General features: G+C 42.9%; 1 protein-coding gene across 3 annotated transcripts in view; it reads right to left on the bottom strand.

Annotated features, from left to right (window-relative positions):
- The window catches only part of TTLL5 (tubulin tyrosine ligase like 5), a 136,361-nt gene that overhangs the window by 21,415 nt on the left and 96,221 nt on the right, over positions 1-18,725 (bottom strand). For all 3 annotated transcript variants that reach the window (XM_082058450.1, XM_082058448.1, XM_082058449.1), the window contains one exon: positions 4,259-4,436. In XM_082058450.1, coding sequence (XP_081914576.1) covers positions 4,259-4,436 — 178 coding nt within the window. The remainder of the gene's footprint in view (positions 1-4,258; positions 4,437-18,725) is intronic.

Raw genomic sequence — 18,725 nt, forward strand, 5'->3', positions numbered from 1 at the left:
TCGTTGTATTGGAAAAATACTTAATATATCTGGGTGTTACCATAATTCTAATAATAGTGACAGGATCAAAAATACGGGGACAAAATCTCAGCTGGTATAAATCAGCACAGACTCCTGGTTTCAGAACAGTCGTTCTGCTTTACTTAGACTGAGACTTTGACTCATCAGTATCACAAGACTCAAATAGGAAAAACGGCAGTTAGCACATTTAGCGGGAAAACAATCTGAGGGAGAAAGCTGCAAAACAAAACCAAACAAGAGACTTAAGGGGAAGAAAGACTGCAAATCTGACAGCAGACCAACATATAATAGTTTAGAAAACAGTTTAATGATGTTTAAAACTGCATTCTAAGAGGCTCTGTGTCCTGAGGCAGGAATAATGTAGTTCTAGGAATACTAGGAATATTATTCTGAATACCCAACATTCCCAGTCAGATCTAAATAAACTCTAGGGAATTCAGAAGAGAGTCAGAAACATTAAAAGAAAAAAAGTTTACTGAAATTCATAAAATGAGGAATAGCTCAGAGAACATACCATTTTTAAATGACTGAGAGGAGAATTATTTAAGATTAACTTAGCCCAACATTTTATAGCATAAAATCTACTTAAAGCTCTGGTTGAAAACATGATCATAACTGACCACACAACTCATTAATGTGATTTATGCCTTGTTTAACATGAGCTTTTTTGGTATAAGCAGCACTGATGGGGATCATTCCACTATACAACTATACTTCTCTTGTTTTAAGTCAGCTTTTTCCCATGTGAAATGTTTGGCATAAAATTCCAAACGCAGTAGATGCTAGGCTAAGCAGACAGAACATAACCACACAGAGAAGGAGGAACCTCCCTAACAGCTGATGGCATCTTTCCAGTACAGGAAACAATTAGAGAATAAACAATGATGGTATACTAACTGCTTTGCCAACTGCAGCAGTGATACTAACATCTAGGTCATAAAGTGTCACATGAAAACTCCTTTAAACATTAAAAACACTGCCATAAGCCGGCTTTTCTTGTCTTTTGGTTTGATTTTTTAATTCTTGTTCCTTGATTTTGTTGATACCATATTTAAGCTTCTTGTCTCCACTTCCAAACTCTGCCCCTTTGTATTTTTTTTTCTCAGGCTCTCTATTGTCTCTGTTCCTGGGCCCTATCCCTGCATCCATTTGTTTGTTATATTCTCATCCAGTCAGTTTGGTGTTTTTCTTTTGTCCAGGCAATGAAGTGCCTATTCTGGCATCAAAGATCTAATTTGACCATACTACACTGTGTGAACTAACTTCCACATACAAATGAAAAGTGTTGGTTGTAATTCTTCTTCCTCTACCTACACAGTATTTGCTGCTCTGCAAATTGTTAAATGCCTGGAGGAGAAATCATGCATTATCATTCCTGAGTGTCTGGAAAGGGTTCAATCAAGAGTGGGCGCTGCCACAAGGAAGCGCACAATAAGCCTGCATGGTAAGATACATCCACTCCGTGGCAGATGGGGATTTTCCTATTACACAAATACGTGACTAGGAACTTCCACGCTTTCCAACGCATCCATCTCATCTCCAACATGTTGAACTGGTCAATGTGCAGGCAGAAGCATTTGCCCATGTTATTAATCAAGGTGCTTCTGTTACTTGTTCACATGCTATCCATATACATATGACTGGTCTATTTGTCACAAAGGAAAGACTTGCACCTAGTCACGTTGTACGGTCATGCCATACTCAGAGTGTGCCTTGAGATATATTAAGAAATGCACTTCAGCTGGTGACAAATGGCTACCCTGCCTTCCAACCGTAACAAGAACTGGAACAATCAGATGAAACAGGCTTGGAGATATCCTGCATGCATTTCCCAAAGTAGAGAGATCATGACACTCTTTCAAGTGATAGGCCTTCAGCTTGTGGGGATATATTTCTTCTCTTGAGAAAAGGCTGAGGAACAGGACAAAGGATGGGGTAGATCTCAATATGTGGGGAGGAAGAGAAGAGAAAGAGCAGGCAATGGGAGATAGGTGGCTTAGATGACACTGAGTAGGAAATGCGGTAAAGCCATGCAGGTTAGGATAAGCTATATCAACTGTGGGGAAAAAGAGAGAACAAATAATGGCCAGAAGGAAAAGGTAGGATTGAAGTCAAAGCAGTGTGAGTGGTAAAGAGATGTAGGGCAGGGATGGTACAAGCAGCAGAAAAGAGAAGGCAGTTCTTGGAAAGGTCAAGTCAAAGGACTGAAGTCTGAGAAGTTAACTAGCAGAAGGAAGAGGTATGTGACAGGGAACTAGAGAGGGAGCAGGGTATAGACAGAGGAAGATGAGGGTAGTGCAGTGACCGGGAGGGGCACTGGAGGATCCATGCAACTGTGACTGGAAGGGGAGGTCTGACTGGCTCCATACAATGTCTAGTGGGAGAGGAAGTGTCCAAAAGAAAATCATTTTATTAAGATGTGGTTTTCACTACAGAAAGTCTGAAAGCCCCGAAGTTCAGTAAATACCTTTCTTCATTAATGGCAACTTCAGTGCAGCCTGAGCCCTGCGGCATGGCAATAGCCTCAACACTGCAACTCCAAACTGCTTGGCTCAGAAAAGGGGAGGGAGAGAAAGGAGGGAGACATTGTGGGGGTGAGAGGAGGTTTAACAAAGAATCACTTTAACAGAAACTCCTGAGTAATGGCTCTGCCTCAGGCCAAGAATAACATCAGCTCAATGTCAGCAATTAGAAGAAGGCTCAGCCAGGCCCCATGGCCAGCTTCAGCCTCCTCACAGGCACAAGTCAGCTTACAGCCCTTTCCTGAGCTCATAAGCAGCCACAGCTGCCCACCCAGAGCCCCTTGGATTGAGATGAAAGGAAGATCTCCGGCTCAGAAGGGGAGCAAGAGAACTGTAGGTGAGGGAATTTGGGAACAGAAACTGCAGAGCTAAGTGAGGGCCCTGAAAGAAGGAACACAAAGAGCAAAGGCAGAAGGGCTTCCCCTCCAAGATGCTCCCAGAATAGGATGAAGGCAATTTGCCTATAACCTATTCTCAAGGACCCTGACTTGTGACTCATCTGTTTCACAGAAGGGAGAGTGGGTGTTCAGACCTTTGCATGTTAGCTCTGTTCATGGTTTTACTGGAGTCCAGTCCTGCCTGACTGCCCAGCAAACAGCTCCTTCTTAATGGAGACTAATCTCTTTCGAGTGAAGGTTTGTTCACCCAAATACTTCCTTCCTTTTAGCAGGGAAGCCTTTTGGACATCAATCAGAAGAAAGAACACACCTCTCTCTCCATAATAACAAAGAAAGGTAACGAATGCATTAATGAACCCATTGTAACCTTGGAAGATTCCCCAGGCAGGATGGAAATGCTGTTCCAGACACAGTTGTCCGCCCTTGGCATCTAGGTGTTATCTAGAACATCAATAACACAAATCCATTTTCATATTTCTTCTAGCTCTTGGACACTTAGCCCATCTTTTCTCCTGTAATCGTAATGAAGGAGTCATGTATCCATCAGACAGTTATGTGCAAACCGGCGAAAGGAGATCTTAAATATAGTAGTAACAAAACGTGCAGTAGGCCTGGAGAAGATTTTCAGGATAGCAGAGAAAACTTGCATCTGGCATCACGGTCAGTGGCCATGCCTCCTGCACACTGAAGGCTCTTAAAATAAGTTAATGCATTTCTTCAAAAGAATAAAGATTCTCTTAAATAATTTTTGAGTTCCCTTTATGTACTGCTCTTTTGCTAACTGCATCATATGAGAAGGTATCCAGGAGGGGGAGAATTTAGTCAAAATGAAGCTTTGATGTGGTCTGTTTGCCACAGAAGACACAGTTGCCAAAGCGATTTCAAGACCCTTTGTTTAGAAACACGGAAATACAACAGTGACCCAGCTTGAAGGTCTACCCAAGAAGCACTCAAGTCAAAGCAGAAACATAACATCAGTGACACGATTAAATGATAAAGAACTCTGGAGAGTGTAGACAGTTCTAAGGCTGTCCGAGGTGCTATGAGGGGATGCCCTGAACTGGTCCAGAAAAGCAAGCAGCAGCATGCCAGTAGCCAACTCGAGGAGGATGCCAGTGTAGTGGAAGAAGCCACAGGGAACTACAGCATCAAAATGCTATCAAAATCACTGCAGGTAATAATAGTTTTGTTGCAACTCACTTAAAGAGCTATTTCCTTCACAAAATCTGTGCCATATGTACTGGCTCTGGGTTGGTTCTGCACATCCAAGACTCAGTAAGCACTGCTGCATCCCAGGCAGGATTTTTTCTTAGTTACCTGGTGCCGGGCTTGGCTTTGCTCCAACAGCTGTCGTGACTGAAGTTTCTGCTGCTGAAGTTGCTGCACAGCAAAATGGAGCTGATAGCTGGGTTGTGTCAGTGGACTCCGTGTCACCTTGTTGCAGACACTGTTCTCCATCTCTCCTTCCCATGCGAAACGGTGGTTCTCTGGAGCCCTGAGAAAAGAAGAGCCATCATGCTTTCACCACTCTGTGTATAAGGACTCCTGCTTGTAAGGCAGTGCTGCTTCCTAAAAATCCCTTAATACTTAGCCAGCTATGAATTCGCATTAAGTGGCTCCAGCAAGCGTAACACCTGCTGGAAGTGCCATGTACCAAGTGCTGTCTTACTACGGGGTTTCTTGAATTTGAAGCTGGGGTTATGTTACTAGCCATAACACCATGCTTGAGGAGAAGAAAGGAAAATGTTAGAAAAACTCTAAACTGGAGCATGTCTGTGGCTGATTAGCATTGAAGAGAGGCAGAGTTGCAGCAGAAAAAGAGCTAAGGATTCCCTTCGCTAATGAGATAATTATTGATTTGGATTTGTAGATATTTTGTTAATACACTAACACAAGGCTTAAACCAAGCACGCACATGCTACTGTAAGAGTAGAATAGAAGACAGACATGCAGTACAATATCCACAGAGAGGATAAAGGGCTCGCAGGACAAGGCTGCAACTACGGCACATATTGACTCCATACAGACAAAATCCAAAAGACCTAAGGGATCTGATCCTAGGCTCATTTCTTCCATCATCAGAGTAATGCAAGCCTTTTCTAGAGGAGAAAAGGCCTCCTGCAAAGAGGCAGGAGCTCTTACCATCCAGGCTTATACAGTGGGAGTTCAGCTGTGGCCTGCAACATGGTAAGTACCAAGACGAGCTCAGTGGCTTGCTTTGAACTGTGTAAGCCTCAGTGAGAAGGCAGCACCAACACATTTCTACACAAGGCCGTGGGGCTTTGCAGGGAGCAGGTGGCAGACTGACAGAACCAGGTGTTCTGAAAGGCTACAGTGACCCAGCACCTCACATGTCCTGTGCTCACAAGACAGGATGCCCTGTGACCCACTGAATCCTGACACCTTGGATAATAAAACCTTCAAGGCTCAATGCCTGAGCTTCCCAAGTTCATGCTTATCTCTGTATGTTTCTCTCAGCCAGTCCTTCCAAATATTTCCTTTGGATTCCCAGGGCAGACTTCCCTTGCATTTCCTGCACGTCATAAGTTACTGGGATGTAAAAGATACTTGGTGTCTTTTACATTTCATGCCATGATTTAGAGTCTAGGTCACGGTTTTGGCATGGGAGTTAACTGCAATCTCCTTGCTTCAGGCTCCTATCAAAACTTACAACGTAGGTTCCTTGAACATGTCACAGCTTCCCTTGAATGCGTTGCACCTTCCCCCACAAGCTTCTACATCACAGCAAACTTTTAAAATATTCATGAAAGACATTTCAAACAAGACCAGAAATAATAGCCAGCCCTATGTACATTCCCTCAAAAGTAACTTAATGTGTCCCTTTCAAAGCAAATTGAGGACAAGGACTCTAAACACTCTTCATACTCAGCTCCTCAGCAATAAAGGAGTAAGACAACCCAATGGAAAAGGAGTTCAACTGCCAACATCTCCACCCTGCATCCTCCTCCTGCTTGGAGCCCTGCTACCACTTTTGCTCTTACAGGCCACTGGTTGAAGGCAGCCTTCTCTAGACTTCTCCGTTAAGGGATCACACTCATGCTTCCTCAGTCCTTTGCTTCCATTGTATCCCAGTGCGCCACCAGATAAATGACTCTCATTCCCTGCTCCCTTTTGCTACAAGATTCTCAGCATTTCAGTCATTTTCCTTTCACCAGTGCTCAGTGAAGTGACAACTGTAATGCTGCTGACAGCACTCAGGCCTCGAAACCCAAATTGTATGTCTCCAAATCTGGCTTTGTGGTTAATCTCAGGAGAGCTGCTTCCCTCTTCTGAACCTGCCTTCCCCCTTTTGACCCAGTACCGGGGTCATGATCCTCTGCTACTGCGGTTGGACCTGCAGTTACTCAGCTCTGGATCCCTGGATGCATGTGTGCTGCTGGCCTCCCAGCACTGTCCCCTAATGGGCACAGTATGCCACAAAAAGCACAACTTCAAAGGAGGATATAACAAGACACAAGGAATCTCTGAAACAATCCCCAGCTGTCTCTTCTCCAATCCCACCAGCTCACCATGCAGGCTATCAGCAGGTTGCTGTCACCCGGACTCAACCCCCATCCCAAGGGTACTATCTGTTCCTCCCACTGCATAGATACAGACTCCACCATCCATTCTTATGTTCAAGCTCATGGGACTTTTCCCCCGTGTGAAGCAGCTGGAGTCCCTGCTACCCCCAGTAAAGTGAGGTCATGCTGACAGCTGATAAATACAAAGGACTGTGCTGGGACTCGGATGCACCCTTCGGGAGATAGCTGGGGGTTATGACAGACCAGCCCTGGAAACAAACATCAACTGCACCAGATACCATGCTGAAGAGCATTCAGAAGCTACATCAAAGTCATGCTAGTGCTCAGTAAACAGCCTGATTAATCCCTCTTCAGTACTACTGAAAGATTATGATCTTCAATGCCTCTGTTTTGAAATGAACAACTGTATTTGTCCAGTTGCCTAGAGTAACTTTTTCACAACAGCAATTTCTCACTTGAGAAAATTTGGTACATTCAGTCAAAATGCTCCTAAATAACGTAAGTCAACATATGATAAAGGTGTTACTTCTCATTGATTTCATAGCTAGTTAAACACAATAAACCAGAGCTAGAATATATGGACAGTTTCCACCACGGAAGGAGATTACCACTGGGGTCCCACAAGAATCTGTGCTACAGTCTCTGCTGTTCAGAACATTTTTTGGGGGGGAAGGGAAGAGTGAAATAAAATTTAGAACAAACAAACAAACCAACCAACCACAACAAAAACCTTTGCTCCTGAAGAACTGAAAGTCACTAAGAAATGGGGGAGGTGGGGGAAATAAAAGGTAGACAACATTCAGTGTAATAACTACAAATTACCCAAGGAAACGCAATCCTAGTTTTACACAATAACGGACTTTAACTAGGTATTTCTATTGAGGAAGAAGACCTACAGACTACAGACATAATAGATTTTTCTATGAAAAAAATGTTAAAATACTCTCAAAAAGCAAACTCAGTGTTAGGAATTATTAGGAAAGGCATAGGGAACAAACCAAGAACACTACTATGCTACCATATAAACCAAAATTGCATCCATCTCTTGCACGCTGAGGATAGTTCTAACCTCTGTGCCTCCTCCCTTCTCAAAAAGCACAGAGCAGAACTGGAAAAGTACAAAGAAGTGCTGTAGAGATGATCAAAGGTACGAAACAGCTTATGTATTGAGGAATAACTAACTAAATAAGAACTCTCCAGCTTGGAAAAAAGACAACTGGAAGGGAATATGAAAATATCTATAAAATCATGAGCTTCAGGGAGAAATAGAATAGGGAACAATTACATCTCATGATACAAGACACAGGCAAAAACAAATGAAGTTATCAGGTGGGCAAGACAGAACAAACAAAAGGAGGTAGTTTTTCTCCTAACACATAAACTGTGGATGCTTTCTTACTATGGGAAGCTAAGGATGCAAAAAAAGTACAGAGGTTCAAAAATGATTAGACAAACTCACAGAAGCAAGAGCCACTAACACTAGTTATATAAAAGATACCATCTCCTGGCTAGAAAATCACTGATTACCAAGTCCCAGAGCATACTGGAGAAGTATCACCATTCCATAAGATCACCTAATGCTCTTCCCACAGAATCTTCCATAGGCTGCTGTCTGAACAGGACACTGAACTGGTCAGTCCATCTGGTCTACCAAAATGGAACGAGTATTTTTTATGTACCAGGGGTCTGAAACTAAGCCTGCCTCGGCCAGAAGTTAGAGAATTCAGTCAAGCACTCTTTAAGGTATTCATTCAAGTCCTATGATTAATTATAGGAAGTAATGTCTATTCCAATTTCTCTCATATCTACCTTCAGCTCAGAAACTGCAATGCATAAAATGTATCCTTTGATCCCAAAGAATGCTTGGGAAGCTAAAGATTAAGTGATTTGTTCTAAAACATAAAAGTCAAAATGAAATGGAGGAGGTAAAACTGATGTAAATGAAAATTTACTACTACACTGGTGCCCCCGGCCCCACCCCTCCGGGGTTCAACACTGAACACCTCCCGCAGTCTCAGCGTTGCTCTGCGGGACTTGAACCCTGGGCTCAAGCAATCCGACAGGCTCTGCCTCCCTGCACAGCTGGGACAACAGGCGCGCGCCACCGCGTCTAGAGAAGAGGAGGCTTAGAGGTGACCTCATCCCTCTCTATAACTACCTGAAGGGAAGTTATAGCCAGGTGGGGATTGGTCTCTTCTCCCAGGCAGTTAGCAATAGGACAAGGGGGCATGGGCTTAAACTCTGCCAGGGGAAATTTAGGCTGGATATTAGAAAGAAATTCTTTACAGAGAGATGGTCAGGCATTGGAATGGCCTGCCCAGGGAGGTGGTGGACTCGCCGTCCCTGGAGGTTTTTAAACTCAGATTGGACATGGCACTTAGTGCCATGATCTAATAAACGGACTAGAGTTGGACCAAGGGTTGGACTCGATGATCTCTGAGGTCTTTTCCAACCCAGTCGATTCTGTGATTCTGTGAAAACTCCACTAAAGTTGGACCTGCCGATAGCCAAGCTGGCTTTGTGCCTTATAGATGACGTCCAGTGACTACAGTCTGTAGTGCTGTGAGGGCCACTAACTGAATGGCAAAACTTTAGTATCATTTGCTTGATCCTCATTTCTTTTGTTTGAGATATCTGGCAAAGGATTAACTATTACGGAAATATAAGTACTAAAGACTGATGGTCCGAATTTTAAAAATGCATTAGGATTGCCACCTTGCTCCAACTTTTGTCCACTTCAATGAACTCTCAAATGCTTTCATGTGGTTTCTAACCAGTTTTAATCCACTTTGTCTGTTTTTACCAATATATGATCTACAGCCTAAAATAAATTCTTTAGGGCCAGATAAGCCCAGTTTAAACTATCCAGGAAAACACTGCTGGAACCATGTTATCAGATTCTTAGGAAGAACTAAATTTAAAAAACCCAACTAAATAAAAAACAAATGAACAAAAAACCCCACAAACAAACCAAACCAAACCAAACAAAAACCAAACCACCACAAAAACTTTGGCTAACATTTTCTTGCAACATAGATAGTCTTGTACACAACTCCATGCAGCTCCAATAACTTCCCTCCACGCAATGCAGCACAACAGCACTCACTTTTTGAGATACTACATTGAAAATGCTGTTGCTTGCCTGAGTTAGCCTGCAGAATCCTTCTGGATTGAATATGCTTCTGTTAGCTTCCATGGGTGTTGCTTCTTTATAGATGGAAATCAATACAAATTTATTATACATAAATTCAGTCTTTTACAATATAAGCATTAAATACTTCACAACAGAAATCCTGTATATTTGTAAGTCTTAGGATCATTTTTGTAGAGAGGTTTCATCTGCAGTTTTGGAAAGCCCCATGTAACATGTTATCAAGTTCCTGATACTCCATCTCAGGCAAAGCTTGCCCTGGTACAAGAGAACAGGGCTCAGGATCTGAGAGACAACGTTCTGCGGCCAGAGACGTGATCCAGCTCTCAGTCTATTTGCCACGTTCATAGGAACTTATCATGATACAGCTCCTGTTCTCAGTCTCTGCCTTTCAGATATTCATCGCAGCAGGACAGCACCTCCGCACCCTTTCTGAAGTTGAATCTTCTGTTAAAGGAATTCTACAACAGGCTCAGCACAGTAATGAAGGCTGGAAAATAGCTGTAAAGGACCTCACACCTGAATAGATACTATAGAGTTCACATGGTAGAGAGACTATGTAAACACCCTAAACTGAAAGAAAAGCTTTTTCAGAACTCACACTGTTTCAGGCAAGGCCAAAAATAACCAGAAAAACCCCCACACCGTCAATGGAAATGAGGATCATAGAGTCAGTACTCACAGACCTGCTTGTTTTCAATTCAGGATTATTGCTTGAATGCTAACGATTGACTGAATATTCATTTGCTCACACGTATGGACGACAGATATAGGCATAAATGCACATACACACAAATGGGAAATAGAAATTCCTGCCTGTGCCACCAGAAGAGATTTGGTTTCATCCTGTCAGCCAGGCTGGTTGTGAGCAATCTTCTCACAGCTTGCTCAGGATTATTTATGAGTTGCTTGGTTTAGAGACCTGGCCAGGATTCAGGCCTTCACTGTGTAGATGAAATCTCAGCCTTGGCATTATGGCCCATCCTTTGTAAGCAAGATCCTGTCCTTCCAGCAGCTCTTAGGGCTACTCAGTATTTTTGGCAAGAAACCCACCGTGTTTCTTTCAACTGTAGCTTTCACAAAGCCTGGGCCAGAATTTCCTTTTTCTCTTCACTGACAGCGTAAGACCACTCTGCTGCAGCTTTCTGCATCACAAAAGATACAGGTTTGCTTCTGAGACCAGTTTCAACAGATCTCCACGCTATTATGATTACAACCCAGCCTAAAAGTGCTAGAACAGAATGCACTCATCTGCAGGTTTTCTGTTTCAAACTCCTTTTCTGCCTTAGTTCTCTTTTCCAATTCCTCAGCCCTTTTCTGATGTGAGCAACCCTCAGGCAGTCAACTACCTACACCAGTACTAATGTATGCTAATGCTACTGTACTAAAATACTACATACCAATAAAATACTAATACAGTTGTTCATTCACTACAGAAAAAAAGAAGTCTCAATGAAATCTGACCTCCATACAGAAGGGATGTGGTTATCAGCTCTTACAAGAAAGGAGAAGTGGCTTCTGTTCCCCCTTCAAACATATTTGAAGGGAATATTGAAGACTGAAGCTATACATGAGACCAGGCCACAGAACACCACTCACTGAGAATCTCACCGTTACGAAGAACTATCTCACATACAGCAAGTTCCTACTAAAAGAATGACACTGGTAGCTACTAATGATAGCCCACACTTCCTCCAGCATCTGCCATTTCTAAGTAACTCATTTAAATATCAGACAAAGCAGTGTCTACTACAACACAACCACTGCTAGGATGAGTAATACTGAACGATAAAAGACAACAGCAGAGGATAAGGCAAAGAAAAATCTTTAGTAAAGTGAAACTAAAAGGAAATAATCAGGGGAGGGGTGGGCAACGCAGGAGTAGAAGGGATTCCAAATATAATTTCTTAGTGCATGATCTGGATAGAAATCGGGTTTAAAGTTTCCAGTGTTCAAAAAAAACATTGATGGACTTTTAGGTACCATAAATATTACACATAAGGCTTTCGTTTATATTTCAGCTGAAGCCTTCCTCCAACAGCAGAGCTGGGCGCTTGTTTGATACCAACTCCTGGGTGGTGGGCAACAATACCAATTCATGAGGTATGCTGATGTTCCCCATTTGTCACTTACCAAGCAGGCACTTTTGAAACACTTGCAAAGTGCCTACATCCCATTGAAAGGCAATGCAAACTAGGCTGAAATTACTTGTGAAAATGAAGCTTCAGCATTCTTGAAGAATATTTCTCTATGTTTAACCCTGCTTAGTTTGTGAGAACTGATAGGATCACAGGAGAAGCCAGTATAGCTGGAGGTCTAACAAACTGAGAAAAGAATTATCCTCCTTTTAAGTGAGGAAACAAGTTAACAATGAAAGTATTTTGCATCCTTTCCTGTAAAGGCTTGAGCTAAGGATGAACAAGGGCCATGGCTGGCAATAAGGGAACCCAGTGCATTTATAAAATCAGTGTTCCCACCTTGCCATGGAATGTAAGACAATCTTGGGCAGCAGTTTCTTTCCCACAGGGCATTCAGGTGGTATGATGAGTCCAGGAAACTCTCAGTACAAAGCCTTGGTGGGCACCAGCTGCTAGAAAGTAGTTGGCATAGTAACTAATGATTCTGTCTAGCGTGGCAGCTCCCAGCATCCTGCTGACTTATATTCAGGCACTCAGAAAAACACAGAACGTTTTCCTTGGCACACTACTTGCTTCTTCCATCCCTAACAATAGGCCCTAGATTGGAGCTGGCTATGGAGCAATGATAAACATAGTGGGACAAAGCCCAGGACACTGGAGGCCTGGCTGGGATGCAGGACTGTCAGGCCCCTCACAGAGCTGCTTGCCTCAAGGCCTTTCTTTGTCTTTTCTCTCTCTTTCCTTCCCCTCAGCTTCAAAAGCGGTAAATTAAAAATTGAAAAACAGGGCAACAAGTCTCTGAGAACAGTTTGCTCCTGGCCTCTGCTGTTATCAGAAGTGTCTACAAAAGAATGACTTTGGTCCAGTTTAGTCAGCAAGAGTCTGCATTTTAGCATGGTCTGTAGCTCTGATTGCTGGAACATGCAAGCCCCTAAAACACGCAGCAGCAGCTGTGTTGCAAAGGTAAAGAAAGGTAGCCTTCAAAAAAAAAAAAACAAAACAAAACAAAAAACAGGTGCAAACAAAGCATTTTTAATATTCCTAAGAGAGGTCTGCCTGGGACTTTGCAGATTTTTCTGAGGTGTGGGGAGCTGCCCCAAAACCACCCCAGGGCAGGTACTTGGAGACAGAAAAAGGGCAAGAAGAAGCTGGTCTGTGTAGGAGGATGCCATCACCTGGCCTGCAATCTTCTTTTGGGCTCTGCAAGGGACACCAAGAAAAAGCTTTTAAAGTTAATGAGCAGTGCGTCAAGACTGCATTGGCACAATATGTGGAGCTGCATTTTGGGGTCAAATGCAGTTCAAAGCGACAACTACAATCTCCCATGGTGAAGGTGTTGCAGAGATGCAGGAGAGTTTCTGTCCCAGACCATCAAACTCTACCTTTTTAGCAATGAGAAACAGATGCAGGCATCTTGTAATAGTTTCAGCCTTAGTTTTTCAGCTCTCCACTTCCCCAGCAGCAAAAGCTACTTCTACCTACACAAGAGGCTCTTACCATCAGTATCTTTGTACTGTGAGATGACAGAAGATGTACAAGGTCTGTGTGAAAAGCCTTGGGACTGAGTTGGTTTAGGCAAAGAAGAAGAGTTCTGTGGATTTAAGTACAATTTCCAGATCCATTCACAGGTTAACTGTAATAGCTACCAGAGGCACAATTCAAGCATCCCAGGACACTTTAATGTGCATAATTACTAGCAAATGTCAGGAGTCCCCCTCTGCTAGTCTCACAATTTGCCCTTTCAAGTGAGAGAGTTCATGTTGTTACAAGAATTTTATTCAAAAACAAAGATGTGAGCAAAAGCATCCAACTCATCTCCTTGTGGCGCAGGATTAGCACATTTCAGTGGCTGGAGGAGTGTGTCACACTCTCAGCCGCACAGGCAGGTACACATTCAATGTCAAGAATTTTCCTTGAGATTCCAAAATGTAAGTTTAATACTTACATTTTTCTGTTTCATTGCATGACCGTCCTCTTAATTCAGGTCTAAACCTTCACTACTAGAGCTATGCCTCCTTTGAGCTCAGTCAGCCTTGGAACACTTAACTCCCTCCCTCTTTTTCCTCAACTCAGTCCCTTCTGGCCTTTGATTGTATATTGCTTTTCTCTGAACTTTTTCCATTTTATCAGCGTTTGGGGCCGGGCAAATGCTCAAAACTAAGCCATTATTCTAGATGTGCATGCATAACAGCTATATGGGGAAAGCCCACTGCCTTCTTGCTCCTTTATTCTACAAGTACTATCGAAGTTCATGGGCTTTCTTCTTTTCTCGTACATGCTGTTGTATAATTTATTTCTTGCTCCCTGGCTTCTGAAAATTATTCCTGCTATTTCCCTGCCATTGAGAAAACTGGATTTTGGAGCAAAAAGATTTTCTTATAACAAAGACAATATAGTCCCTATTCAGTTCTGCTGCAGATCAGGAATTAAGTGCTTTTTAGGTCCTGGGTCTCCATACACAGGCAAGGTCATGAGTGTAGCAGATTAGAAGTGAGGTGCATCTAAACAGCCTTATGACAGCCTAGCAGGGGAAGAACAGGGTGACATTAAGGAGCACTGGAAAACCTCTGCAGGCAAGGCCTAATCTACCTCAGCTCTTCCTGGATGTAGTTGGCATTATCAACCTCTTACTTTCAGGAGCACTAAACATGCCAGTCTTAGCAAATGAAATGAAATATTTGCCCTTCAGTGGAGCCAATTTTTGTTTGGCTCCTAGTAGCATCCTTGGCTCCATGCCAGTTACAAAATACTGTCAGTCTCTCTGATCTGGGGAATACTTGGCAAGTAAACAACACTGTATTTTTTTATTCTCTTTACACACAGTAGCTTTGAAATTCACCAGTAGGAAGGCTAAATCAAGAAGAAAACTAACAGCCAGCTGGCTGCAAAGTTCAATGCCTTCATCCTATTGTGGCTCATTGGGTCCCTGGAGAAGCAAGGAAGGCAACTGAGCTTACCTCCTCCATGTGATCTAACAAAATCACATAGCCTTTCTAACCCTCACTTAGTGTGAACATAGGGTGAGCTTTACTGAGTGGAAGGTGGTTTCTGTCTTTGTGTTTCCTGCACATACTTCCACACCTGCAAACACAGCCAGAGCCTGCAAAAATATTTTAACAGCAAGACATACATACTAGATGACTAACACAGAAACCTGGTATCATTTTTCTCTTGTAAGGAAGTCTTGGGAAAAATTACCTGCTTAAATCTGACATGCAATTGCTTGAACTGTGTCCCCCCTATGATTTTTAAGTATTAATTCAGAGAGAGCAGGTGGACTCTGAGCAAAGTTACCTCACTGTACTGCCTAGCTCTGCTTTGATTAAAATAAGTTGTTCAGACTTAGACAAAGTGTCAAGCACCACCTTAAATTTCATCACTTGTCTTAGTCCAGGCAGAGTTTCTGGAGTGAATATACACACTCCATAGATTCAAAGTATCAGAAACTTAGATGCAATGCTGTACCACTTATAGATATGGGAAAGGTATTCCTCACTGCAGAGGTTCCACTGTAAAATCCTAGCATGGATCAAGTGGATCAACATAAAACATGTCTGTAATGACTTTTTTTCTACTTTTTCTCTATTATTGTAGGCAAGGCTATTGAAAACCAGACCAGAAAAGACCGATGGGCTCTGTATTCCTAGCCATAAGTTACTCTAGTGCTTTATGCAAGCAGATCTTGCATTTTATGAGTGGATAGCAGCAGTAGCACATGAAGTTGAAAACACTAAATGGGCACTGCTATCTGTCTAGAATACACTTGTGACTGGGCCTGTAATTAGTCACTAATGTCTCCTGGAAGCCCATATTCCCTACCTTTCTCCAGAGAGGCAAGGGTTAAGTCAGGACCAGTAAGTTAGCCCTGCACCCTGTAATGCCTCCTTTGAAAAGCCGGTCACAGAGTTTACAGGGAAAGAGTGAGAGTGCAGCTGCTGTCCCAGCCAACATTTGGTTCCTATTACAGTGAATAAGTCTCCCCCTCCTCCTTTTCTTTTTTTCGCCCTTTTTATATTAAAAGTCCATCAAACACATTTTTTTCTCCTTAATATTTTCCATGAAGTTTCCTCCTGCGTAGGCTTTCCCAGAGTGTGGTGCTCTTTGCTGTATGTGCTCAAGCAGCAGCTGCAAGATCCCACTGAATAAGAGGAATGAAGAAAGCAGCTCAGGCCCCCTGTTCAAGTCTCAAAAGGCAAGTAAAAAGTTACACTTGGGCTAAACTGGTGAAATCTAGAGCACTGGAGAAGAATAAACAAACAAACAAACAACAGGCTGTTGAGTTTTGTAGGATTAGGATTCATGAGATGGGGAGAGCACTCAAAGCACTCCTCCTGCACCCAGAGCTAGATGTCCCTGCCACCACCAGCCTCCAGCAGACATAACACAAAACAACAATACGCTACGGGGCCTTAAGGCTTCCTCCAGGGTTATGCTGTCCATATGTCATACCCCTTGAGGCCCAAATGACTTCTTTTAGTTGTGCCATATGACTATGGAGGAGAGATGCCATCTCCTCCTCACTTCAGGTGTTTTGCTGTCTAAATATTAAATATCAAGCACACAAAAACTCCTAAAGAACATGACGAGCCCCTAGATTCCACGAAATTTGCACTGAAGTTCATGAAAGCAATCAGCTTTGCTCAGTATGGGAAAGACATAGACCTGTTGGAGAGGGGCCAGAGGAGGCCACAAAAATGATCAGAAGGATGGAACACCCCTGCTGTGAGGAAAGGCCGGGAGAGTTTGGGTTATTCAGCCTGGAGAAAAGAAGGCTCTGGGGAGACCTTATTGTGGCCTTTCAGTACTTAAAAGGAGCCTATAAAAAAGATGGGGACAGACTTTTTAGCAGGGCCTGTTATGATAGGACAAGGGGTAATGGTTTTAAACTAAAAGAGGGGAGATTCAGGCTAGACTTGAGAAACAAATGTTTTGGGATGAGGATGGTAAAACACTGGAACAGGTTGCGCAGAGAGGTGGCAGATGCCCCATCCCTGAAGACATTCAAGGCCAGGCTGGATGTGGCTCTGAGCAACCTGATCTAGTTGATGTCCCTGTTCATTGCAGGGTGGTTGGACTAGATGACCTCTGAAGCTCCCTTCCAACCCAAACTATTCTATTATTCCATTCTATGGCATCCAGTATACCTATGAGCTTGTCATGTAGTAGATGAAGACCCTCTGGTGAGTGTCTCCTCTTCAGAGAAGACTAGAAGACTTGATAAATCTGACACCTTAGATGGTCTGTCTATGGGGACAATGCATGCTGAAGTATACAGTTCCCTGACATCATGCCTGTAAATTTCAAGGTCAAGAACTATAGCCAGCTATCAGAACTTCACAAAAGCAGCAGCACGTCTACATTTATAATCTATATACCTAAGGGGGAGGCCAGAATCTGTTCTGTTCTGCACTTTCAGAGCAAAGATGTACAAATTCACCTAATCAAGGATTATGGAAAGTGTCACCTAAAAGCTAGCAGGGCCACAGTCATATTAGAAGAAATGCTCCAGGACAAAGAGGCAGAGTAGCAGCATGGACCCAGCAAGACGCATCTGCTGCTACCATTCAGTAAGACAACTAAAGCTCTATAACGTCTAGCTGCTGAAATACAGTAAAATAAGAAAAAAAACACAAACAAACAAACAAACCCCACAAGAACCAAGGGTCACTTCTCTAGGTCCTTCCTGTGAGGCTGTATGTTTGTGGTTAACACTCTCTTGGTTTTAGATAATTCCCCAAGCACTGATACCAGGGCAGAGTAAAGGTCCTCAGGAGACCTTTTCCATTAAACAACCAAAATTTATCAACCTAGCTCCAGTGCAATGAAGCTAAAGGGGTCTTCCAATAAAATATTAAGATAGATTTACACAGTCCCCTAAGCATGATGGCACGCACATGCTGGCCAAAGGGGCATCTCTAGCATTCTTATCTTCCCCATGTTATAAACTTGATTCCGTATGTAGTTTCTGCTCTCCCTGTCCCTCAAGTGGACTGACATAAGGTAACAAGGTATGACAAGAAATAGACTGGATTTGAGACTGATCTCCTACCTGTTAAACAGAACATTTTTTGTCCCCAGGTTCCTTTTGCAGTTCTATCATGCTGGAGTTACAGGAGAAAATTTTTTACCTCCACCTACTGTACAAAAATCAGCTCACCTGCTGTGGCTCCCTGAACATTTAACAACAGGTTAGAGAAAGAACAGGAAGAGGTAACTGTGTCAGCACAGACTCTGAAGTCTATAACAAAGTGATTACATAAAATAAAAACAGGCAGTGGTGGTGGGCTACACTGAGATCCCCAAAGAGAGAATACTAGCATGAGTTGTTATCTATTGCAGAAGCTGACCCAGTAACTGTATGTGCTGCATAGATGAGACCATCCTATCACAACCACTACAGAGGGGAAAAAAAATAAGGCTACGGATACAGAGAGCACAGAGAGATACTACACACGAGCCACAGCATACAGACTTTCAGCCATCCTAGGAGCAGCATGGCACATTGGCACCAAAGCAATCCCAGGGTCGTGGTGCTAGCTGCTTTACAGCTAGTCTTTTTTTGAATCCCTGCAAGCCTCATGGTGGCCACACAGCGCTGTATTTGTACTGTAAAGATAAGTGCTATTTTCCCCTCACTCCCCTGGTCACCCAACCTCCTTAGAGATAACAGAAGATGCTTTCTGAAAGTGCTTATTGCAACACGGCAGCACAAATTCCTAGCAATGCTGTTCTCAAGCTAAAACTGACAGAAGTTCTCCAGGTTCGTAGTGTTCCTTCTACTACTTTTCAGAAGAGAATTCTGCCCTAAAAACCCACTAGGTATTTTTCAAACAAATTTGCTATGTTTTGTTGATAGCTAAAATGCAGCCTAAAAAATAAGTTCAGAACACATGTTACCAATTGTTAATCTGGAAAGAGAAAATATTTTAGAAAAATCTATAGCCAGCATT

The sequence above is a fragment of the Streptopelia decaocto genome (genome assembly GCF_964273445.1).
Source record: "Streptopelia decaocto genome assembly, chromosome: 7".
Taxonomy (NCBI): domain Eukaryota; kingdom Metazoa; phylum Chordata; class Aves; order Columbiformes; family Columbidae; genus Streptopelia; species Streptopelia decaocto.